Source organism: Schistocerca nitens, chromosome 11 (assembly GCF_023898315.1).
Source record: "Schistocerca nitens isolate TAMUIC-IGC-003100 chromosome 11, iqSchNite1.1, whole genome shotgun sequence".
NCBI classification, from domain to species: Eukaryota; Metazoa; Arthropoda; class Insecta; order Orthoptera; family Acrididae; genus Schistocerca; species Schistocerca nitens.
The window spans coordinates 104,919,357-104,945,992 of NC_064624.1; the positions used below are offsets into that span (position 1 = coordinate 104,919,357).

At 38.8% G+C, this 26,636-nt stretch overlaps 1 protein-coding gene across 6 annotated transcripts in view; it reads left to right on the plus strand.

Annotated features, from left to right (window-relative positions):
- The window catches only part of LOC126213068 (zinc finger protein 98-like), a 99,603-nt gene extending 73,755 nt beyond the window's left edge, over positions 1-25,848 (plus strand). For 4 of the 6 annotated variants that reach the window (XM_049940651.1, XM_049940653.1, XM_049940654.1 and 1 more), the window contains one exon: positions 5,303-8,523. In XM_049940651.1, the coding sequence (XP_049796608.1) occupies positions 5,303-6,806 (1,504 nt within the window). In that variant the 3' untranslated portion in view covers positions 6,807-8,523. Of the gene's footprint in view, positions 1-5,302; positions 8,524-25,739 lie in introns of those variants that run through there. The other 2 variants (XM_049940656.1, XM_049940655.1) reach the window with 2 other exon arrangements.
- The last annotated feature ends 788 nt before the right edge of the window (positions 25,849-26,636 follow it).

Below are 26,636 nucleotides of genomic sequence, written 5' to 3' on the forward strand. Positions count from 1 at the left end.
TTCCACACCCGGCGCAGCATGTCCCCATCAATGAGTTTGAAAGCATCGTCGGTGCGAGCTCGCAGTTCTGGCAAGTTTCTTCGTAGAGGAGGTTTAAACACTGAATCTTTCACATAACCCCACAGAAAGAAATCGCACGGGGTTAAGTCGGGAGAGCGTAGAGGCCGTGACACGAATTGCTGATCGCGATCTCCACCACGACCGATCCATCGGTATTCCAATCTCCTGTTTAAGAAATGCCGAACGTCATGATGGAAGTGCGGTGGAGCACCATCCTGTTGAAAGATGAAGTCGGCGCTGTCGGTCTCCAGTTGTGGCATGAACCAATTTTCCAACATGTCCGCAGGCTACCCGTGAAACTTGCACGCACGCGTTCAACCGTTTCTTCACTCACTGCAGGCCGACCCGTTGATTTCCCCTTACAGAGGCATCCAGAAGCTTTAAACTGCGCATACCATCGCCGAATGGAGTTAGCAGTTGGTGGATCATTGTTGAACTTCGTCCTGAAGTGTCATTGCACTGTTATGACTGACTGATGTGAGTGCATTTCAAGTCCGACATACGCTTTCTCGGCTCCTGTCGCCATTTTGTCTCACTGCGCTCTCGAGCGGTCTGGCGGCAGAAACCTGAAGTGCGGCTTCAGCCGAACAAAACTATGAGTTTTTCTACATATCTGTAGTGTGTCGTGACCATATGTCAATGAATGGAGCTACAGTGAATTTATGAAATCGCTTCAATCATTTGTAATAGCCCTGTACATCCACCACAACACACACAAAGTCAGAAGCAGTTCACTCTGCTCATCAGAAGTTGTCCACTTGGCTAACAGCCTCCTGCATTGTCCAGACATCATACTTTTTGGTTTCACTTTGTGAGATATCAGCTGACAGTGTGAGATATGTTTTTCTTTTAAATTGACAATTCATGGTACACATCAAAACAGTTCATGTTGTGCATGCCAAAAATCATTCTGTGGTGCCATTACTACACTGGCTGCTCATCATAGTTTCAAGTTTATTTTTGAAGGCATTACTCCACAGTATAGACCACTGTATGATGATTTATTTTTAGCTTCATTATCCACAGTAAATGTTGAAACCACATATTTTATACTAAAATAAGCTTAAAAACTGCATTCATGATCTCTCACTGTTCCTACACTCGGGCACACAATAGTCAGTTTCTTAATATCTTTCTCATGAGAACGTTTCTCCTAGTAACATCTCTATATATTTCTAAAGCTTGACTTCTCTCACACAGCACTGCAATATTCAAGCTGTGGAAGCAACAGAAAAAATGGTAAACAACAGTTTCATAAATAACAATTACAGAATGTGTATAAAAAACAAAATAACAAAGCCTGAGCTGTTCAAACTCTCTCCTTGTTACACCCCTCCCTCCCCACCCCGTATTGAATTGTTATAGTGGTATATTTGTGTGTCCTCTGCCTTCTATTTTATGTTTTGATATTTGAACCTCTCATGATAAATTGACTAACTCAAATGAAGTATGTTGTTTGTGCACTTCTTGTGGTCACACAGTCCTTCATAAGCAGGTACTTTAGTCATCAGTAGGACAGAGACAGAATCAAATATCACATATCAATACAGTAAACAAATGTGAAAATAAGTAGCTTTACTTTAAAATTCGTAAATTATTTTAGCAGTAATCCCAATAAAATGATCTAAGCTATAAAAGAAGAAAAGACATTTGCCTTACTATGAGGTCTGTTAAAAAATTATGGAACATTCATAACTTCACACCACTGGTGTGTTGGAGTGAAATGCAGCTAGCATCCCTGCACATGCCTGTGTTTAATGTGTAGTTGCTTGAAGTTTCATTGTTGCATGTCAGTTATTGTTCAGTGCTTTATTGAGTAGAACATTGTGTTGCACAGTTTTCAAATTTTGGGATGGCAGAGTTAGAGGAGCAATGAATCTGCATTAAAATTTACATGAAACTCAAGAAAACCTTTACAGAGACAAGCCAAATGATGCAGGAAGCCTATGGTGATGAGTGCTTAAGTGAAATGACTGTGCTGCCTCATCTTCTGTACTGCCCAGACCTGGCCCCTGCAGACTTTTTTTGTTTCCAAGTTGAAAACTCTGTTGAAAGGATGAAGATTTGCAGTGATAGATGAGATAAAAGAAAATCTGCAGATAGCACTTCGCACTATCTAGTAAGAAGCACACCAAGACTGCTTGTGGAAGTGGAAATGGCATTGGGAGCAGTGTATCAACTGTGGAGAAGAGTTTAGAAAGAGATCGTGCATGAGAAGTAAAAGATAAACACAGAGGAATTTTGTGAACAAAGTTCTGGAAATTTTTTGAACAGCCTTTGTACGAGAAAAATAATACAATTCAGATTTTATATATGCTTCTGATTTTACTTTTTTGTTCTTTTTATTGGTAGACCATGTGTATGTTTTTTTACAACTTCAGTTTCTGTAGTCCACATACAGAAAATTTCTCCTCCTGTCTGTTCATCACTGCCTCATAAACCAAAAACTACAGACATTTTCTGAACCTATTTTATATCAGTAGTATACAGTCTTGATAGTATGTTACAGTTTCCTTCTTGATCACAGTAGCTTCAGGTGGCAGTGTAGACCAAACATGTTCTGCTAAGCAAACATGAAGTGTTCCAACATGACACAACTTTTTACTCATTCATTACAACAGTTCGAATTTTGTAGTTTCATACAGGCTCTTTTTTATATCACAATCTGTGATGTGCATCAGAAACCATTTACTTTTCAAACAAATTGCTACACATTCACAGTATTGTAGTGTTTGATTATTAGTTTATTAATATTTTTTCATGGCTAGAAGTTAGCTCTTTACCAGTGTACCACACACGGAACAGTATATAAAAAGCTATCAGCTCAGTTCAACTGTCCTTTCCATGCCCCTATTGATAGTTTCACCTCATTAGTTCAAGATGCAATAAACTAATGAAACCAACCTAATCTGTATTCAAGATACACATCAAAACAGTACATGTTGTGCCCACTGAAACCACTCTGTGGTGAATGACTGCTGTCTGCACATTGTAGGTTCAAGTTTATTTTTGGAGATGGGACTCTACAATATTAATCACTATATTACGTTTAGCTCTTAGTTTTATCGTCTATGTTAAATACTGGAACTGCACACATTGTACCAAAACAACAGTCTCGAAACTACAGTCATGATCTCACAATATACCCTCCATCACACACCACAGTCATTCTCTTACACACCTCCTCTAGATACACCTATGTTACATCAGCTAGGAACTTCTCATTACATTCCTAAAGCTCAACTTCTGTTGCATACCATTACAATATTCAAAATAACTATAAATACATAACTTCATAAAAATGGAGAATGACATTTCTGTAAACAGCAACTAAAAAGTTACAAAATGTAAACTATTGTTACAGCCATCAAAGAACAAACAAAAGACAAAGAATAAAATTATAAACAGCTGACCAGTTGCAATGGATAAAGAAATTCTTTATCTAGGCTTTGACAAATATTTGTGTAAAATTGCTACCTTCTGAAGAAGACAAATTTATATTTGCGGAAACCTAGGTAAAGAATTTCTTTATCCATTGCAACTGGTCGGCTGTTTATAATTTTATTACATGAAACCGTTGCTGTTATGCAGCTGTGTTTTTAAAAAAAGACAAAGAAAAGAAAACAAAAAAAACACATTAATTTACAATAGTTTTTTTCACACCTGAAATGCACCCACTGTGAACCTCAAAGACTCACATTCCCATTCTGCTGGTTGGGGTTACTGCACGTGGAATGATAGGGTCCTAATATGACAGGGGTAGCACAGGTACCAGCTGCCATCACTGGCCCACAGTACAGTAGGGTAGTGTCCCCTGTGTCCATTGGTGATGTGGATGTTGGTGTGTGTCTTATTCTGTCAAGCGTGTTCTGGAATAATAGGTGATCAGGTTTTTGGGAATCTTAAAATATTTCAGAATGGCTTGGCACTGTGTATGTATTGGCAGATTTACAGCTATTTCCATACTGTCAAACAATTTCTGTTTACAAAGTACCAACAACACACATGTTCTGTTGCAAACCTCTGTAAATCTGAGTCATTCATATTTATATATCAGTTGCACATTTGTTTGTTTTGCCACTTGTTGATCTGACATTGTTTCCAATTAATGTAGCCATTATACACTTGGTCAAGTTCCAGACTAATCAGCCAGCTTGCTGTAGTAGTTGATTCACTTGGAATCAAACAGAAAAATTTGTTTTAACTGATAAAGCAAATTTATCATTGATAGTTGTACCATTTTCTATCCTGAACTGAAAGTGTTTTCCAAAACAGAGGAGGGGGGCTGTAAAAAGCATAATTTTATTTTAACTTTTTATGTTATAGTAATTTATAACGTTGTTTTACTTTGTGTTAATATTTGTTGTGTTAATATTTGACATATGGTAGAAACTGTTGAGTACTAAACTGGAAGCTGTTAGTATGTGAGATTAACGCTGAAACAGTAAGGATATAAAATCAAAACAGTCTAGATCACAATTATTTTAATAAAATGACCCGTTTCAGCCTAGTGTTAGGCCATCTTCAGAGCAGTACCATCAGCTGAAGTTGACGACGTCTAGAACAGTCAGTTGACCGCAGTCACTGAAACTGGTGAGCAACAGATCAACTGACTGTTCTAAACATCGTGAACCTCAGCTGGTGGTTCTGCTCCGAAGATGGCGTAAGACGAGGCTGAAACTGGTCTTTTTAGTAGCATAACCATAATGATCTAGACTGGTTTTTCTCTGATTTTATATAGCTTAGAAGATCTCTGTTTTCCAAAAATGTCCCCAAAAATTTAGGAAGGACATAGTATTAAGCAGATTCATTATGTGTCTCAACTAAATCTGAAATACATTGCACCTTCCACTTTCAGAATTATCTAATGCACAATGAGATACATTATTTTGATAAATATGATAAATTGGTGTGTACAATTAGCTTGCAGCGCCATAGTTAAAAAAATTGTGACTCTTCTAAATTACAATATCTTCTAAAAATGTTGCAAACGAAGTCAACAGTGAATGAGGTTGGTCACTATTGAAATTCGTCTGGTCATTTTGTTTATAAAAGGGCTTTTCTGCTGCAAAATTTTATTCTCGTAGAGTTTCATGATAATTTCTCTTCACTAATATTTACTGAGTATGGAATTTCTGAAGCATGTACTTATATGATCATAGTTTTATTTCTGGATTTGTGGACATTGAAATATTGTCTCCGTTTTTCTGATTTATTCAGCATTCTTCTCTTCTTTCTCCAGGTTGATGCAACGTAGGGGTGATAGTTGTTGCATTTCATTTCAAGAAACTATTAATGAAAGAGTTGTCCATGATGAACTGAAGATAGGCACATGGGAATCAACAAATGTCACCATGTTTGGTACACTCACAGAAGGATTGACCTCAGAAGAAGATAACATACTCTGCTCGAAACTAAAATATCGTTTGAGGGAAAAAGAACTGCAGAAATTTAGTTGCAGTTTCTGCCTACAGAGCTTTCCCTCAAAATATAAACTCATAAAGCATGTCTTCACACACATAGATGGTGTGCAGCCGCCTGTATATATTTGTAAGTTGTGTGGTGAAGTATTTCCCAGTAATGGTAGCTTAAACAAACATGGGAAAATGGGTGTGTGTGATCAAGCTTTATTTGCCGGTATTAATGAGAAATTTGACTCTAGTTATAACCCCAAAAAAACTGCCTTCTTGGATCATGATCAAGAACTTTCTATGTTGGAACAGACTGAGAAGCAGTCTTCATCTAAGGACTCTGGGAAGACTTTAAAAAAAACCTTTAATGACGTTTGTAACACACGAACTATTTCACGCAACTCAAAGAAACGAGACAGAGGTGAAAGTAATTCAACTTTAACAGCAGCTGTTAAAGTCAATACAAACACTGTTGGACTTACTGTAAAGAGACCCCACAAATGTGGTATATGTGGCAACTGCTTTACACAGCTGGGTTCTCTAAAGAGCCACATTTTAATACACACTGGGAAGAAACCTCACAAATGTGATGTGTGTGGCAAATCTTTTACACAATTGGGTACTCTCAAGAGCCACGTCTTAATACACACTGGAAAAAGACCACACAAATGTGACATTTGTGGCAAATCTTTTACTCAGTTAAGTACTCTCAAGACACATTTATTATTACACAAAGGAAACAGACCACACACGTGTGAAATATGTGGCAAATCGTTTGCTCTGTTGCGTGGTCTGAAATGCCACACATTAATACATGCTGGTATAAAACCACACAAATGTAATATTTGTGGTAATTCTTTCACTCAGTTGGGTCATCTCAAGGAGCATGTATTAATACACATAGGAATAAGACCACACAAATGTCATGTATGTGGCAAATCTTATACCCAGTCAAATACTCTCAAGAAACATGCATTGACACACATGGGAAAGAGGCCATACGAGTGTGATATTTGTGGCATGTCTTTTACTCAGTCTGGTAATCTGAAGACTCATTCCTTAATACACACTGGACAGAGACCCCATAAATGTGATATCTGTGGCAAGTCTTTTGTCCAGTCAGGTACTCTGAAGAGTCATAGAATAATACACACTGGAAAGAGACCGCACAAATGTGGTAGTTGTAACAAATCTTTTACTGATTTACGTAATCTCAAGAGACACGAATTAATACACACTGGTAAGAGACCCCACAAATGTGATATCTGTGGCAAATGTTTTACTCAGTTGGGCAATCTCAAGAGGCACGTTTTATTACATACTGGAAAGGAATAAATACATCAATATCTGTAGATGGTCCCCTCGAGATTAATAGAGCATGCAACAGCATGAAAAAACATTTCTGCAGCTTGACATTTCGATAAATTGCTGCATTAGGTACTGCAGATATCACTTTAATGATTTTTGGTGTTTGTCACTATGCTCCTATCAGAGTTAAGACAGAAGTTGCTCAACTGTGAGAAATCTCTTGACCGTTGCAGTAATCGTAAGTACCATGTAGCATTCAGTGCTCTAGATAAGGCAGGGAAATGTAATGGTATTTTGCATATCACTTCAAGGATGGTGTCATTCTGAGATCCATGAAGCTGTAAATGCTAGGCAGAAGGAGATGGTTAAAATACAACGTTTGTGACACCCTTCGCTCAGGAAAGTAATCTTAACACTTGAGAAAGATGGCAAAACTTTTACAGTTCTAGAAGTTACTTCTCAGAGATATGCTTTCACTACACTAATGTTGTGCAAGTAACTAAGTGTACATGTATGATTCTATGTTATAAAATGCCTCTTAATGTCAAAATACATAGGTGGGCGAAAACATTATGAGAAGTGCCTAATAGTGTGGTGGTCCACCATTGGAATATACTACTGGAAATATTCTGCTTGGTATGGCCTTGTGACATGGTTAGTTATCCTACTGGAAGATGCTATTATCTTCAGGGAAGACATCATGCATGAAGGGATGCAGGTGGTAGCAATAATGTTCATGTAGAGCCCAGTGGTGAGGTATATGATAATACTACATGGCCTATAGCACCCCAGATGAATGTCCGCTACGTCACAGTTTTGGACCCAAATTCTTGTATCTGGGTATGATCATTGATGTGGTGCAACAAGAAAGTCACTCATTCAGCATGGTGACTAAATCCATTGACAAAATACATTGCTGTTGGAGCAGTATGTAGAATTTGTGTGCTTTGGAGCCTCATGTTCAGCAATGTGTGCTGAATGGTGTGCACCTACACCAAGTAGCAAGTTTAAGGTTTCACTGCCCTTCAAACACTTTCCTTGCATGCTCACAACAGTAGCACACCAACTTTGCCACCTCCTAGAAGCTCATTGCCAACCACCAGGACATAACAAACTGCTCTTTGATTATATCACTTATGTCAGTGGATTTACAACGTTGGGTCCTATACCATCACTAGAATGATTCCCCATTCATATACCTTGTGTATGACATTGTACATGGCAGTAGGTGGCATTTGACCTGTTCGATGGCAGTCATAATATTTTGGTTCATCAGTGTATCTTGACAGAAGGCAGCCAGTTGGTAAAATGTGTAGTTTCACAAATCTTACCATAATTGGTAGCCTTTTGTACTAAATGCCGCTGTCTATTAGAGAGCTGTATTTCTTTTGAAATGTGCGTTGTGTATTACACAGCTCTATCTGGGATTCAGAATAAATAAAGATTAGTACCATGTATAAAAACTTCTGTTTGTCATTGTTTACCAGTGTGTAACTCCTAGACATAAATAAAAGTGCAAATGAGTGCATCATCTAGTGTTAATCTCTAACTCCAGTTGCTTGAATAAAACGCAATGACAACACTCAAATGACCTGCAAGTATGATTGCTAACAACCTGAATTTAATCCAGATGCATAATTTTTCATTATACTAAGCAAATATATTAAATGACAATAATTTTTAATTGCTTCCTTTGTTTTATTTTAACACACTAACTCCTGCACACTTAAGAGATGGATTTTTTCACTATGTCAGGTTGGACACACAGACTCTCTGATGGTTAGTGGCCTCATTGCATCAGATGTGCAGTCCTCCATGGTTACCCTTGGCCTCATGGCAGTTGACGTGTTAAACATGATTGAAGTGCATCTAATTTTGTAATTACTGTGAATAAGCGCAATCTTTTTTGAAATATCTGCTACTGCTCTGTATTTTATTTAAAAATGTTTATTTTTAGGATCAGTTTATTTTCCACTTCCTGCCAATTTTTTGTGTATGTGTAAAATATCTGCTTTGCTATGTCATGTCATATCTGAAGTGACTTCACATAGTTGTAATAAAGTAAGCAGCATCCTTCAATTTTGCAACACTTTCAGCTGTGTGGATTTGCAGTGATGTCATGACACTTTAATGTTTCGCTCTTGCAACGTAATACTGTCCTGCCATATGTAGTATCACAGCGATTTTAGATATTAAGCAAAGTTGACCTATTGACTATCTCTCATCCAGTATTCTTTAGACACGCAATAACAAATTGTGGTCATGACAGAGTGAAAAATACATAGATTTCAAATTTTGTAATATTTTTGTCATTTTGTTACATTATTCTGTGCAATTATTTATTTGCTCATTTTTGCTTCAGTTCCTGTTGATACTGTAGTGTTGTGGATATTCTGATTTAGTAATAATGTACACACATGTTGTATTCCCAGGAATGACTACTTGTAACAATAACTTCAACAATTATTGCTCAAGTAAGAACAGATCTCATAATTTACAAATGTACAATGGTACTTCCCACCATGAATCTTTAATTCTAACTTGTACTCATCCATTTTCAGAATCTCATAACTGAATATGAGAACATATTCTCAACACAAATTAAGTAAAGTAACCGTTAGTATTATGTTGTGTGTATTTAGATGATAAAGTAGAAATGACAGTCATTATGAGTAACTGAACATTGCCATCATCATGATATTCTTGATGATTTCTGTGTTTTTCTGTGGAAATACACCTCCAAATGCCATAAGTGCAAAAACGACTATCATCATATTATCAAAATGCTTACATTTCATATGATGTGTATTCCATTATTCATTGTCTGATGTACATACGTTCCATGCATGAGAGTTAATCCATAGTTGAATTGAAGTTGCAAATTAAAAAAAAAATTAATTTCATGATTCCTTAATTAGTCAAAATAACATGTCACCATAGCAGTAGAAGTTTACATGGCTAACATGTTGCCAACCTAAAAGTACTAAGAAAAATCGTCTAGCAGATGATAGTAGCCAAGATTTATGTTTCATAAGTTAGCTCAGCAACAGTTGTCATGAAGCAGTTCTGTTTAAAGGCAACACAGTCAAAAGGCATTTTGAGTAACCTTATTGTTGACTGGATCCAGGATGAAACATAAAAATAGTGTGTCAATATTAAATAGTATTCACTGCAAAAAGTGCAGTTCTTTTCATTTAGAATTAATCACATTTGTTGGAAGACAATAGTGGTTACATTTAAAGATAAAAATATCTACTTCTTGCTAAAATGTAAGTTACTTGTTAGTGTGCTGTGTATTAATGTAGTTTATTAAAATTTTACTGTGATTAAAGTTGGTAAAGTAACATTGTTTAGCAAGGCTTAATCAATTAAATCATCGTTGTCAACATGAACCTATAAGGTTCAACAATTGTGTAATTTCTCATGGTTTTTAGTTGTAGTTACTAGCACTTTTATGTAAACCAACAGATCAGTGTACATCAGCATCTCACTATAGGGGTTATGTATAGTGTTTTCTTTTTGTAGCATGTATTCCATGATATTCCAGTCAGGTGATTTTCAGTGAAGGTAAAAGTCTATAGAACAAGTCCATGACAACATTGTTGGCCTGACTGCAGCAAGAATGCAGACTTTCTGTTTGATGTGTCACTAGAAGGGGGAGGGTTGGCAGATCCCAGACTCCAGCCACCTTCCACCATTTGAAAGTAGGCTGAGTGGACTGCAATGAGGAGAAATCTTTCCTCCTATCCAGGATTGAACTTGGGGCCACCTGGGCTAGAGTTTAGTGCTCTACCCACTGGTCCACCAGGGCCATAATTTTTAGAAGTAATGCTGTGATGCAAGTTTTCAGACATCCCTTAAGTATTCATATTGCTGTCAATATTAGTTTTATGTGCAGACAGAGTTAAGTCTTCATCTAAAATAACTTCCAGGGAAGAAATACATTTCCTTTTTTTAAAAAATAACAATCCAATGAAAAAGATGGCTGTTCAAATGTTAGTGGAGAAGACAGGACAATAGAAGGATTTTGGTACAGTGATAACAAAAATGAAAGAAACAACTCTACATCCTGAATAATTAATCAGTGGAGAACAACAATTACAACATGAAATATATTCAATTTCAGGTATGGAGATCGCTAATGTCGTGGCTAAGAAGAAGTACAGTTTGACCTTACTAGTGATAAGAACCGGCAAAATGAAGATGACATATAAATTACCAATATTCAGTACGTGAAAATTTTGCAAATACCTGAAAAGATGACAGCAGTAGATGCAAGTGGAATGCAACAAAAGAAAAAGTCATAAAACCTCAGCCTGAAATCTAGTCACTTGTAGTGTTGTGAGTATCGAAGCTGCGCAGTGTACAGGACATCAAGTGGATTGTGGGCAGAATTAAGCCACAACAACTGGGCACAGAAATTAATATGTTAATAAAATATTAGATCAAATTATTAATTTAGGTTGATCCATGTTTGGACTGACACCCACAATTTCATATTCTTCATGATTTCAAAAAGGTCTATGGTATTTATATCCAGAGGCTAACAGAATATGGTCAGGTCTCAGTTTGCTTGACATTACAATAAGAGAAACTTGTGTGTAACAAAACGATTTGCCGCCCCTCAAATTAGATGGGTCAGTTAGTGTGGAATTCCAGATCTGGCAGGACTGTAGGAGAGAGTCGCTGAAGAGGGACAATATCTTAGACTTGGATGATCATAGTGAGAGGACTCCATAGTAGTAATATGGCAGTACAAAGGAATATGCTTAACACAGGCACCAGGAAGGGTCCACTGGCATGAAGATCACAAACACTGCGATGAAGGAAATATTCTGTTTGGAGATAACAGTGAACATTAGAAACTGAAATTAAGTGCAATATTTTCATTTGGAATAGAGATGCTTTGAGAGATAAATGTAGTGAACAATGTTTATCTTAGTTGTAGGAATTAACATTAAGAAAAGGATACACAAAACAGGGTAACCATAACCCTCGTCCGTGGACCTAAATTCGATAAAGTTCCAGGGCTGGAAAGTATTAACATCCGTGATGTCATCGCATACCGGATTCACGTCGCAGAGGTCTACAACAGAGATATGCCTAATTAATATTAGCCCTCGGCCATGTCTTTCGTCCTCGGGAGCAGGAATCATCATAAAATAAATAAATCGGAATCTGTGTCAGTGTGGATTAAAGGTGCTGACAATTGTAAAAAAATTAAACTCATTGGTGACCTTACCAATTATTATAGAAATTAAATAAAGTCTTTCCTTTCCCTTAATCGTATCAAAAATGAATACCAAATAAAAATAAATGAATTACAAAGCTATTGCATCAGCTTCATGCGAGATACTCTGTGTGAGCATTGACCTTGGTCATTACGCAACAGCCTATTGCTTATCACTCTGTGTTTACAACATGTGTCAATGAATATACCATGAAAAGCATGATCTACGCACTACACTGTCCAAAATTTATATTTTTAGAAATGGGAGGTATTCTAAGATGTGATTTATGTTTTGTCTGTAATGTGATGACATGAAATGGGAAATTTCGAGTCAAAATTAGTAAAACTGAAAAACATCAAAATGTATCATCAAAGTTCTTGACCATTATAACTCCCACCAGGTAAACATTAAATAATCAAACCTTCTGAAAAAGAAAATTACTCGATTTAATCTGAAGCAATATGATAAAAAAGAAAACTGGGGTCTAATGTAGCCAATTTGTCGAAATCTTTTACAATAAAACCTAAAACTCAAATGAACCTAGGCCACGAACTAGATGGCAGAGCAATTATGTGAAAGATAAATATCACTATGAATCTAAGGAAGCACAAAAAACGTGTTTAGATCTTCATCAAGTATTGCGAGCATCATATCTCCCATAATCGTAGTTCCACAATTACCTTACGATGTAACCCAACGAAGATGTGAAGCAAGTAAAATGAACTACAGCAGTAGCTGTAGAAGAAATCATGATTCATTGTAAAACAGAAAAGTAGTCACAATTTTTTGTTTCTGGAACTTACCATGCCCAGCTGCATAGGTGTTTTCAGTTTACTTTATCAAGAGGGATGCCTACATGATTATAACCACAAACTTCCATGAAGAAAAGTGAACTCATGGCACATTTAAGAACCTGAAAAGTCAGTAATTAAAACTGAGAAAAAGAGTTTCCTAGAGCATAAAAATAAATTACTTTAATGCACAATTCCAGTCACAGGAGAACTTTGCACAAACGATGACAACTAACCTAACAATGACTTGTAATGGCATATGACAGAAATGAGCCAGCACTGTGGGATAATTTCTGCATGAAGCTCCAGAGCACAGGAGAACTGAAAACATAATGGCCCCTGTTGAATCATACTTTTGATATAACCAAAGGGGATTTTACTCATCACCACCCTCAAGCATTAACAGTGTGTCAAGGGAAATGCTTTAAGCACTAGTACTGATTAGTGACAAGAACACACACATTTATTGACAAATACTCAACTTTGTACACATTGGCTCAGGCAACAGACCCTGAAATTAAACTATTATTCCAGAAACTAGGGCTGGATACTGAACAGTTCCTGTTCCACTAGAATGTTAACTGAAAATGGGCTGGTGCAGACTTGCTGGAAGCATATGATGAGGCACAAAGTACACAAGTGGGATGGGTGGACGACAGCAAGGTCTTCAGCGTCCCTGACTTTGAACTGCCCTCTTTGCTGTGGCGCTGGCAGTTGTATTCTCTGGTAGTGCCACTGCTGTGACTTCTCGGTGTGGCAATCGCTGGGATATACACTGTTTCTGAAGTGGTTTGTTGACCTATTGACACCTGTGTGCTGCCTGGTAATGTGTGATGTGCTTATGATGCCACACTTCTTCCCCCCCAAATCTCCAAGACCGAGCGAGGTGGCGCAGTGGTTAGCACACTGGACTCGCATTCGGGAGGACGACGGTTCAATCCCGTCTCCGGTCACCCTGATTTAGGTTTTCCGTGATTTCCCTAAATCGCTTCAGGCAAATGCCGGGATGGTTCCTTTGAAAGGGCACGGCCAATTTCCTTCCCCATCCTTCCCTCACCCGAGCTTGCGCTCCGTCTCTAATGACCTCGTTGTCGACGGGACATTAAACACTAATATCCTCCTTCTCCTCCCAAATCTCCAGGCCATGGTCACATATGGTTGTGGCATGAACCAACAGTGTGTTGGAGTTCTAGGTGGAGATGCAGCTGATGGGACAGGAGCCAGGTGAGAAGCCAGTGACAGGCCCCCATCCGTGCCACAGCATTCAACCTGAGCCCCATGGAAACTCCTGACAAACCAGAGGTCGGACACATACCTGCATACAGGGCTGTAGTCTTTGAATGCTGGAGGAACCCTCCCCCTCCCCCCCCCCCCCAACAGGAAGGCGGCAGGACACAGAGGCGTCGCCCATGGTGATAGGGGCCACTGTGATGATGGGATCGAGGATGAGGGCATATCGACCTCTATGGGAAACACCTTGGGCTGAGATGCCAGCTGGTCTGTGGCAGCCACGACCCTGGCTCTTGGCTGTACGCTGAATCTAAAATGAAACATAGTGGCAGGGTCATGGAGTCTCAGAAACCTGAGATAGGTGTTAATAACCAAAAATTTGAGCAGTCATCCAAAAGCAATTGGAGGTAATCACCCGTGACATCTCTCTTGGAAAAATATCTACCCTCACCTACCCCTCCCAGTTAGCTGATCAGTCTAACACACGGCTTTCCAGAGTGGGAAGGAGCATCTGGTCCCCGGCATGAATATGCCCGGCGGAATTATGTCGATGTCTGGTGAGCCGGCTAGTCTGCGGGCTGTGGCGAATGCGGGCTGTTTCCCCTTATTCTGCCTCAGCTATGTCGGTGATCACTGCACAAACAAGCTCTCCATGCATTCGTACACTACCATTACTCTACCACACAAACAGAGGTTACACTCATCTGGTGTGAGACGTTCCCTGGGGGGGGGGGGTATCCACTGGAGGCCAAACTGCACGATAACCCTGGGTTCGGTGTGGGGTGGCGGAAGGGTGAAGTGTGAAGTGGACCACTGCGGCTGCAGCGGGGATGGAGCCTCTCCATTGTTTCTAGGTCCCTGTTTAATGTACAATACAATACAATACCCTCACCTAATCTGTCCATCCGTTCATTGGGGTGGAAGAAAATCTATGCGTCTATCATTGTCTGAAAGTTCACAGATTACTTAAATCAACAGACCGTCAAAGACGTCCTGAAGGTTTGTGAAGGATGCTAATAGGGAAGACCACTCACTTGCACCAATAGGCTTGATGACCCCATAAGCATGCCATTGTTGTAACTTCCAATAACCTGTTCCTTAGTGACAAAACTATGGTTGTCTTTGAGTGACATGAGCTAAAACATTGTTCACGCAACCAGGACCATCGCTGAAAAATTCACTAACTTCGTCACACAGAGCCTGAAGCTTGTCTGTAGGTACATCTGTCGAATTTGCGACACTAACTTGTGGACTGACAATCCGAAAATGTCAAAAGAATGTAAGCCAAAAATATTCTGTAATTCTGTGATGATTTGGCAGAAATCACCACAAATGAACTGTCTTCATTACACCTTAAAAAGTAGCTGGCATACTGAAAGTTCCTAAAAGTGGAATTTCCTGTCCATTGTAGCCTGACAACACGTGAATAGCTGGATTCAGTATTGGTTAAAGTAATCGCTCAAAAGTAGGTTTGTTCAGAAGTGTAACTGAAGCACCAGTGTCCAGTTTCAGGGTGACATCTTTCTTAGCTACTGTCAAAAAAAAAAAAAAATAATAATAATAATAATAATAATAATAATAACTTTACTGAACTGCTTTGCACGTCTAAAACAGAACTATCGCCTTCTTCCAGTTGCTGTGAGCTGCTACAAAGTGTGATAGGTGAAGTGGACAAATATTTAGTAGTGGACCTGTATTTGCGTCAGCATGACTTGTTTGACTCATGAAAATCACTCGATTGATGTTTGTTATGTTTTGCACTTGGGCAACTTTTCCAAACATATACTACTGTCACTGGGTTGCACTGTTCCCTGGCTGGCTGTGTCATGACAAACATTAATGATATGAACTGGTTTAGTGGCATGTTGTTTGGGAGTTGGCTGTCCACGTAGCCTTTTCATGCAGATTGACTGAACATGATTTTTGTACTGCAAAAGTAATAAATAGTCTCGTGATTTGGGCACTGCGTGTACTTATTGTGACTAAAACATTTTGGGCAAGACTTTGCTATGTTTTTCTGTCTACTGGCATTGTGCCAGCGTGACATGGCACTGTTAGTCTCTGTGCATCATATGCTGAGTTGCACATGCCATGTGGGCATGGGACTGTTTATGTTTTATAGCACTTCTAACACTGTCACTATGCAATTCGCTAATATTTGACATTTGAATCTCACACTTAGGTAAGTCATGTGTTCTCAGCCTCAATTAACTGTAACACTGTATCTAAGGAAGGATCAAGTTGTTTCAAAATAACAGCACAAATTTTATAATCACAAATATTTTGAGTTATAGTGTCCTGCAGCGTAACATAACAGCATGATTGTACGCGACTACACAAAAATTTGCAACGCCTAGTTAAACCTCGTAATTAAGTCATCCACTGTTTATGAGTTTGATCTGCTACCTGCTAAAGAAAGAAAAACTTCAATCTTGCACAAGCCATGAGCGTTTGTTCATCGAAGTAAATGGTTAACTTGCTAATTAAAGTCTCAAACACTAAATGAGCTAGTAGTTCGTCGGGAAACAATGTCACTATGAGCCTGTAAACTTATGTTCCCACTACGAAAAGAAAAATGTTTTGCTCTTTTGATCTTGCAATTGGTGTGCCTCCATATTTTTCTTCAATTGAGGTAAGCATTCCGACCAGTCCACATGCTGTTTGTTGGAGCTGTGGAATGGTTGACGGATGCTGTAGCTGCTGTGCTGCTTGTAGGTTCTGATGTTATTGTGTTAGCTACATCACTGGTTGCAGTAACTACTGGATTTGCCCACTCTGTAACTGAATAGCATGCGTTAGAGAACCGTCTTTTGATGCAAAAATCATGCCTGTAAGGAATTTGGATTAGACATGTCACACAAAAAACACACTTATCTCGGTAGTAATATCCATCCCAAGTCGAAAGTCCACATACTAACGTACTAGACATATAAATAGCAAGAATTAAATAACAAGTATCAAGGATGGGTGTGTGGGCAAAACAAAAATTAACTCTAATTTGCTAGATCCCATCCCTCCAGATCACAAACTGTTGTATCATCCTTTTAATACCACAGAAGGAGATTTTACTCATCATCCCCTAAACTATTCACAGTGCTCTGAGGGAAACACTATGAGAGGAGAACGAGAAGAATACTGATACACTGATGATGATTAGTGACAAGAACACACATTTATCGATGATACTCCACTTTGTACAAATCGACTCAGGCTGAAGTTCAGCTACTGTTCCAGAAGCTAAAGCTGGATAGTAAACAGTCCCCGTCCCACTAAAAGATCGCCGAAAACGGGCTGGTGTGTACTTGCTAAAGGCAGACAATGTGCCACGAAGTGCACAACTAAAAGGCGTCTTCTCCATAGTCGAGCTGATTCGGAACTGCATGCTCTGCTGTGGTGGCAGCGCATATCACTTCTCTGGCGGCACTACTGCTGGGACTTCTGGATGTGGCAATAGCTGGGCTGTACACCGTCTCTGGAGTGGGTTGTCGACACCTGTTGTGCTGCCTGCTAGTGTGTTTTGCTTATGACACCACAGTCCCTATTTTGAAGGTGTCAACGAATTTCACTGAATACAGTCGCAGGGAAGAGACAACAGGCATGAAAATTATAAAGAAATACTGAGAGGAAATAACCATCTATTTGGAAGTCACAGCAAACATTAGAAACTGAAAACGTGCGCAATATTTTCATTTGTAATGTGTTACACTGGAACAAATGTTTCTGAACTGGAGGCAGAGTGAATTTGGCAATTGAGTATTGCATAGAGAGAAAGTTACTAAGAGTGTCTGATGCAATTTACCTTGAGGCATTGGTATATCTTAGTCACATAGAATAATTGTTCGGAAATACGATTTCAATTGTGGATAGCCGGCAACAAAAAGAAAATAACGAATGGAAAAAGCGATGGTAGCTCTGCAGAAAAACATCGAAATTCCTGACAGGCAAAAATATTACAAAGAATTCTCATCCTTTGAGAGTGCGGCCCAGTAAATACACAGACAAAATAAACTGCAGTACCAAAAAAACAATGTAAAGTAATGAAATTTTTGGAATACGTTTGTCTAGGTAATATATTTAAGTGATTAACATTGCAAGGTCTCAGGTTAATGTAATTGCAAGAGAAGCCACTGCAAATGTGAAATGCTGGTGCATAAATAACTAGTGTAACCCCCAGAATATTGAATGTAAGCATGCACATTTACGTTCACGTTGTATGGGTGCCAGATGTCAGTTTGTGGGATGGAGTTCCATGCCTGTTGCAGTTGGTTGATCAGTAAGTGGACGGTTAAGGATGGTTGTGGATGACACTGGAGTTGTCATCTGATGACGCCCCATACGTGCTCGACTGGAGACAGATCTGGTTATCGAGCAGGCCAAGGCAACATGTCGACACTCTGTATAGCATCTTGGGCTACAACAGCGGTATGTGGGCGAGCTTTAACCAGTTAGAAAACACCTCCTGGAATGATGTTCATGAATGTCAATACAACACACTGAATCATCAATCTGAAGTAAAAGTTTGCAGTCAGGGTGCATGGGATAACCACTAGAGTGCTCCTGCTATCACACGAAATTACACCCCTGGCCATAACTCCATGTGTGGGCCCAATGTGTGTACTATGCAGACAGGTTGGTTGTATGCCCTCACCTGGCCTCCTCATAATGAACATACAGCCATCACTGGCGCTGAGGGAGAAAAGGCTTTCATCAGACAACACAACATATCATTCTGCCCTCCAATGGGCCCTCACTTGACACCACTGAAGTCGCTAACAGCGGCTCTTTGGCGTCTGTTGAATGTGCACTACAGGGTATATGACCCAGAGGTGTCCTTGAAGTAACTGACTTGCAACAGTTTGTTGTGTCACTGCTGCTCAAATTGCTGCTGCAAATGCAGTACGATGTGCCAGAACCATTCACTGAACACGATGGTCTTCCCTCCCAGTAGTGCCACATGATCGTCCAGAGCCTGGTCTCCTTGTGACTGTACATTCCCATGAACATTGCTGCCAGCAATTATGTACAATGGCTGCATTCCTGCCACGTCTTTCTGCCATACTGCAGAAGAAACCTCCATCAACTCACAATGTCCAGTCTCAAAAGTAACTAACACTCATGACCTTTACAGCATGTATTTAAAGCAAACATCCTTATACTGGAGCTAGTAGCGCCACTCTTATGCAACTGGCGCAATAATTGACTATAGATCATCTTTCAGATGCAGAAACACACCTACCAACTTTGGTGTATGTCGCACAACTCCTTCTTGGTGTTAGGATTTCTTTTCCATCAGTGTATTTTTTCAGAAAGGAATAGATTGTAAGACAAACTTGACATATTTCTTTCACTCTCAAGGAATACTTGGTGCACAAAGTATAAAGAATGTGAGGAATCCTCTTGATAACCAAAAATTGAAAGAATATATAAATAAATAAAAGCTGAGACTACAGAGACTTAAGAAAACAGTTGACAAACATTACAGCTGCATGAAAGTATTCGGGTTCTAGCATAAAAAGTACTTCAACAAAGTTCTTGTCTGAAGAACATATGAAGAAAGGAGTACCTCTGATATAAAACACCTTGTAGCTTGCACAAAAAGAAATCTTTACTAACAAACAAAGAATAAAACAGTACAAGAGGGGGCATTCAGTACATGATTGACGTTAGACACATTGATTCTGAAGATCCTTCACTTCTTAAAAATAATTTGAAACAAAATAAACTTATTAATTCTTTTCCACGAAAAGCAGAATAATGAAGTAATTAAATGACGAAAACAATAATGCCACATAATGTTGTGGGTGCGATATTCTTCCAACACTGAAGACAATATTACAGGCATGGCACTCAAAGTGTTAAAAGCAGCCTAAAAATAAATGTTTTGTAAGCCACAGATCAAGTATTTTAGTTATTTGTTACTGTACTACAGCAAGTCACCATTATCACAGAAAAACATCTTTTATCATTCAAAGTTGACGTCTCTGGCCTGCTTAAAGTACCAGTAATAGATTTGCTTTTACCCCTTGAAAATAAAATCTTCTCAACATATTCAACGTAATACTGTATCATTACTAAAACGAACTAGAAAAAAAATTTAAAAAGTTGTGTGAAGTATCCTGATTATCATCATCAAGAAACTCTTTAAAAAACATAAATCTCCATAAAAGCTTAAAAACACTTTCAACAGATGTATCGTCATAAAATTGTCTGTGGACATCCCTATCATCCTACCCCACAATACTCACATTAAGTGTTACATAAAATACTGTATGAAAAGTATTTTTTCATCATTTGAAATTATACTGCTGGTTATCATGCACCTAAGCATAATAAATTAAAGATTTTTGGACGATACTACATCTGAATTCCACATTTACTGTCAGATACCTATGCCCCTTGGGTCTGAATCTTACATTGAACGAGAGAGAGGAAACCCACAGTAAGAAACTGTTTTATGATGCCAGAAAGAATGAAGCTTGAAGAATGATCACACAAAACTCAAATACTTCATAATAGTTAGACACGTATTGATACTGAGCCAGGTGGCGCAGTGGTTAGGACACTGGACTTGCATTTAGGAGGATGATGGCTCAAATCCGCATCTGGCCATCCTGATTTAGGTTTTCTGTGATTTCCCTAAATCGCTTCAGGCTAATGCTGGGATGGTTCCTTTGACAGGGCACAGACAACTTCCTTCTCCATCCTTCCCTAATCTGATGAGATCAATGATCTCGCTATTTGGTGCCTTCCCCCAAATCAACCAACATGTATTTATAAAGATTGATTCACACATAACAGAATGGAACGTGAAAACAATGTACAATGCATTTCAGATGGAATGGTTTACATAGACAATCAATGAGCTGGAGCAGCACATAAACATCAAATTTTCTGGAGAAGAAAGTTTTTCGTTAAAGTTATGGCAGGGCCGTATGGAGGCAGGGCGTTGTAGTCATATGCAAACATTGCAAGTTGACCTACTTTCACTGCACTTGCCCGTGTTATGTTAATGGATTTCGTACTTTAGCATATTCTTAGTTTTTATTTAGTTGATATGCACTGGTTTCTTGACCCATTACAAATGTTCTGTGACAACTAGGACGTTTGTTTCTTTCTTTTCATACTCTGCTGACTGTTCTTCTATAATAGTGGCTAGATAAATTATGCAAAAGTGAAAAGGAATTAGGTTTTACTGTACCTGGACAGAATGAAAAGCCTACACTGTGTATGAATAGGAACATAAATTTATAAAGCAAGTTTTATTAAATAAACTTTTGTTAACTGTCAGAGTCAACTGTAATGAAGAGAGAAATACAGTTGTTTATACATAGTGAAGAAAAATGCCGGTCTTGGAGGTCAGCATGCCATTACTCAACCACATTCAAGACAAAAGTTTTTTTAGCAACATCTGATCGGGTGTTTATTGAAAATTCGTGTACATTAACAAGGAGCTGGCAACACTGCTACAGCATTCAGCACTTCAGAATGTGCAGAGAAATGTGTATTACCTCGCACTATCATGCCAGCCATTGTAGCTCATGGAATAGACTGCTAGGGCATCAAATCCATATTCACCATGGAGTGTGGTTTGAATCCTTGGCAGGTTATTTTTTAGACGCCTTTTCCATAGTTCTTATTGTTTATGAGCAGAACATCATGTTTTCACATGACAGTAGCTGATCACATGACAAAGGGAGCCATAAATTGCATGCATGTGTGTACTAAAAAACTACACAGTGCACAGCGACAACTGGTCCTGTCAAGTTCATGTAAGGCAGCTTCCCAATGGAATAAACAAATGATGGATATGTTGATATGCTTTAGGAGTTGAGTGCATCCAACTAACAAGCTGCTGCTGCTGCAGCTGCTGCTGCTGCAGCTGCTGCACGTGTGTTTGCACCTCAAAGACACCATCCCAATAAGACTGATTTTTGGCACTTGGTGCAATGCCTTCAGGTAACCGGTAGCCTTTAATTGCAAATAATGAACAGATGTAGTCCAAGGATTATACATACTCCACAAACAGAAGATGTGATTACTGAAACCGCTCCCCAATCACTGAAGTATCTGTGACATTGCAAGGCAGTGTTAGGTATCTCAAAGGCTAGCTGTTGACATGTTGCACAATGAAGAGTTGCATCCTTATAATTGCCTGTTAACTCAAACACCAGTGGCCAGAAGACTGCAGTCTATGAGTACAGCTTTGTGGATCGCTTTTACACTAAGCAGAAAATAACAAACACTTTATGAATGATGTGATATGGAATGACATATCTAGCTCCACTTTTGAAGGGTTTTCAACCTCCACAACGCCATTCCACCTGTGAATGTGACTTTCAGACAAGCCTTGGCATGAACCTGTATGCTGGAATCGTTGGAGAAGTGCTTATGTGCTCTCACCTATTGTGAACAAGTTGAATGCGCTCCTGTATCATGTGTTTCTTTGCAATGCTTTTGTCTAATGCATTAGAAAATGTTCCATTTGGTGTGTGGCGACAGCTATGGTTTGAGCACGATGGTGTACCGCCGCTTTTTGGAATGAAGGTGCATATCTATTTAAATGAAGCATTCCCAGGGAAATGGATTGGTCATGGAGGTTCAATGTTCTGGCCTCCACGTTCACTGGGCCTTAATCAACTAGATTTTTATTTGTGGGGACACTTAAAGACGAATAGCTTGTGGGAACGATGCTTCAGCAATGGTGGATGCAGGTGTGTTGCGTAGGACCCAGAAAATAATGACCCACTGAGTGACAAGTGTTTGCAAGAGCAGATTAGTCACTTTGAACATCTCTCAAGTGGACATTGCTCATACCTGTATGTACTGGCCCTGTGAAAATAAGCCTGGACGTCAAACGTACAGAATGGAATTATGATAGTTTAGCTTACCTATAGTTTGTGTGTACCTCTTTGGGTCGATGTTACTGTATAGTCTATTAGTGTCTATTGGCTTTATTTGTGTCATGAACGAAACAATATGGTCGTCGCAACTGTAATAAGTTCATGTGCATCCCAATATTTAAATGAAGATAACAGTAACAGAAAGAAATACGCAATATATCGCATTGTGGAGGTGTAAATAGGACACATTTTGATACTTTAACTGAAAAAAAAGTTTGGTGCGAATGCGACTGGAACATCAGCGAGTCAGCATATCCAGTCTCTATGGCATTGCCTTGTCTTCCTGAGCTACAGGGAAAGCTCTGGCATAGCGTAGAGTTCATGCTACCTGTTCTTGACCCCGCTGTACGCTGTTACAGCATTGCCTGAATGTGCTTTTTAAATCACGTTTCTATGAAACCTGTTGGGTGGAGTAGGTTCTGCTAGGTACTTATTTTGTATAGAACTGGGATGGAGACTCGCATGCCAACTAGCGTGAGGTCCTTGAAGACAAACTAAACCTCTGTCAACGTATCACAAGGGAACATTACAAAATAGCTCTTTTCGATTTTCTTAAAAGTAATTATAAGATTATACCAACACTAACTACTTACATAAGAATGGAGAAACAGGCAGAAGCCGACCTTGGGAAGATCAGTTTGGATTTGGGAGGGATGTAGGAACGCTATTTAATACTGACCCTATGACTTAGCTTAAAAGAATGGTTAAGGAAAGGCAAGCGTACGTTTATAGCATTTGTTGACTTATCGAAAGCTTTTGTCAATGTTGACTGAAGTATTCCCTGAAATCCTGAAAGTAGCAGGGATAAAATACAGGGAGTGAAAGGCCATTTACAGTTTGTGCAGAAACCAGAAGACAATTATAAAGAGTCAACAGGCATGAAAGGGAAGCACTGATTAAGAAGGGAGTGAGACAGGGTTGTAGCCTATCCAAAATGTTATGTAATCTATTCATTGAGCAAGCGGTAAAGGAAACCGAAGAAAAATTTGGAATAGGAATTAAAGTTCAAGGAAAAGAAACAAAAACTTTGAGGTTGTCAGACACAGCAAAGGACTTGGAAGAGCGGTTGAACAGATATAAGATGAACACCAACAAAAGCAAAACAAGGATAATGGATTGTAGTCGAATTAAATCAGGTGCTGCCGAGAAAATCAGACTAGAAAACAAGACACAAAGTAGTAGACAAGTTTTGCTGTTGAGCAACAAAAGAACCGATAGTGATTAAAGTACGGAGTACTAAAAAGTAAATGACAATGACAAAAAGAGTGTTTGTGAACAAGAGAAATTTGTTAACAACGAATATACATTTTAAGTGTTAGGAAGTCTTTCCTGAAAGTATTCATGTGAAGTTAGTTGGTGTGGAAGTGAAACATGGATGATAAGTAGTTTAGACAGAAAGAGAATAGAAGATTTTGAAACGTGATGCTATGGAAGAATTCTGAGGTTTAGATAGATATGTCACGAATAAAATCAAGAGGTACTGAATAAAATTGGTGAAAAACGAAATTTGTGGCACAATCTGACTAGAGGAAGGAATTGGTTAATGGAACACATTCTGAGACAACAACGGATTGCCAATTCCGTGTGGGAGGGATGTGTTGGGGTTAAAAATAGTAGAGGGAGAGCAACACATGAAGACTGCTAGCAGACTGAGAATAACGTAGGTCATAATAGTTACTTGGAGATGAAGAGGCTTGCACACCATAGAGCAGCATGGAATGTGGCCTCAAACCAGTCTTTGGACTGAAGACCACAACAACAACAAACTATTATAAGACATGATGCTCAGTACTCGGCCATCTAGAAGGTTATCGAGTATTTGAAATGTTTTATCATAGTCACTGGGAGCTGGGGGCTTAGCATGAACGTTTGTTAACTGTAAAGTTATTGGTCTAATCCCAGTAGTAGTAACATCTTTTCTGTTTTATTTAAATTTCATATTGGATTAACCACTAGAACTGTTATTTAACAAATATTAAGTTCTTTCTTTAATAACATATTTTTTACTTTTACTTACTAAGTGCGCGAAAATACCAGTATTGAAAGTAACTGAAAATTTGGTTTCAAAAATACAAAGCATCAAATCGAAATATAGCAGAATTTTCTGTATATGGGAATTGGATGGTACCACTGATATATTTCATATTTTTAACATAAAGACGTTTTGCATATCTGTATCAAATTGTAAATTATTTTTGTACAATTAGTGATTAAAAATAACAATATTAACTTTGCTTTTTGTTAATAAATGTGAAATTCAAATAAAAGTAAAAAAGACTGCTCCATTTACACTACGAACTCAGCTACTGACGATTCTGTTAGTTGGCTCTACATGTTTTACACATAACATCTCTTGGAAATCTAATTTTCAAAGAGAATTTTTTGGAGATATCTTTTCATAACTGCTTGGTATTGTTTTAAGAAACTAATGTCAAGGAAATGACTTTCAAGTCCCATAAGCATGACGAAAATCATAAAATGGACTTCTCACTAATAGTGCAACCCTCAAGGAACGTGTGTGAATTCTCAGGTGTTAGCATTTCAATGGGGACAGAAATGAAAGACGCATAAAGCCCTTTCGTTGGCAGTCTGTTCTTCTCCATAACCTGCAATAGGCAGCAGCTTCCTCAGTGCGGCGGTTTCTCCTCCATGCCAACTCTCAGCAGGCTGAACACAAACAGTGTGGCAAATCATTGTGTGCAGCTTGCAGCGGCGAACAGCTGTGAAGCAGGGTGGAAATCTGTGGGGAGAAGGCATCGGCGGCGGCAGCAGCATTGCAGAATACTATGTGGCGAATTTTGGCTGCAGGTGTGACGTCAAAGCAGCACCGGAAGTCTACGTGCACCAGACTGCAGCGCCTCCACCTGCAGCAGCGTGTGGCCACTAGTGAATGCATCACCTGGAGCCTCGTTTACACCAGAGCGAATGGGAGCGAAACTGAGTGGACAAGCGTTCGCTGGCATTTCACCAGTGTTCAATACAATTTGCTTCTAATCGGCAACAAGCGTTTACACTGAGGGAATGGAAATGTATGTGAGAGCACGAACATAACAGGCCAACATTAAGGATGCTACGTTATTTTTTTTTTGCACTAATAATCTTCACAAATGTTTCAGTAAATATGACACTAGTTATATCCATGATACAAAATTTTTATATTCAGAGAGGATTTGCATGGCAAGTGTTATGGTCTTGACAGTCCACACAACCTTCCTTAGCTTTACTGCTAACAGTTGTTTGATGATTTTCGCCACCTTGTCGTTAACATGAAGGGATAATCAATAATTACTGACAAGTAACGTAACCTGAAGGATGGTTAGTATTTACATACTGTCTGTTACCAACAGGAGATAATTATAATTGTTTTGTGTTCCCATAGCTCCTATCTTAGATAGTTGATGGTTATTGCAATGACACTTGCCAAGCACTTAACGTATTTTATTGAAGGACAGGTAAAGAAAATAATGCAAATAAATCAGTGAAGTAGATACATATTTATACTCGTTTACTTCCAAGATAATTTATTGTACATTTTACATTTAATAAAAACAAATCCAAAGCGTGTGCTTATTCACTCAGCTTCCTCTGCTGGAAGAATTTCATGAATTTATCACCTCATTCATGTCCCAGTCGGACCTTTGAGTGCTTCAACGAGTTTCGGCTTATCGTATTATTTTTCTTTAGAATTTTTGGTGTGGATCTTTT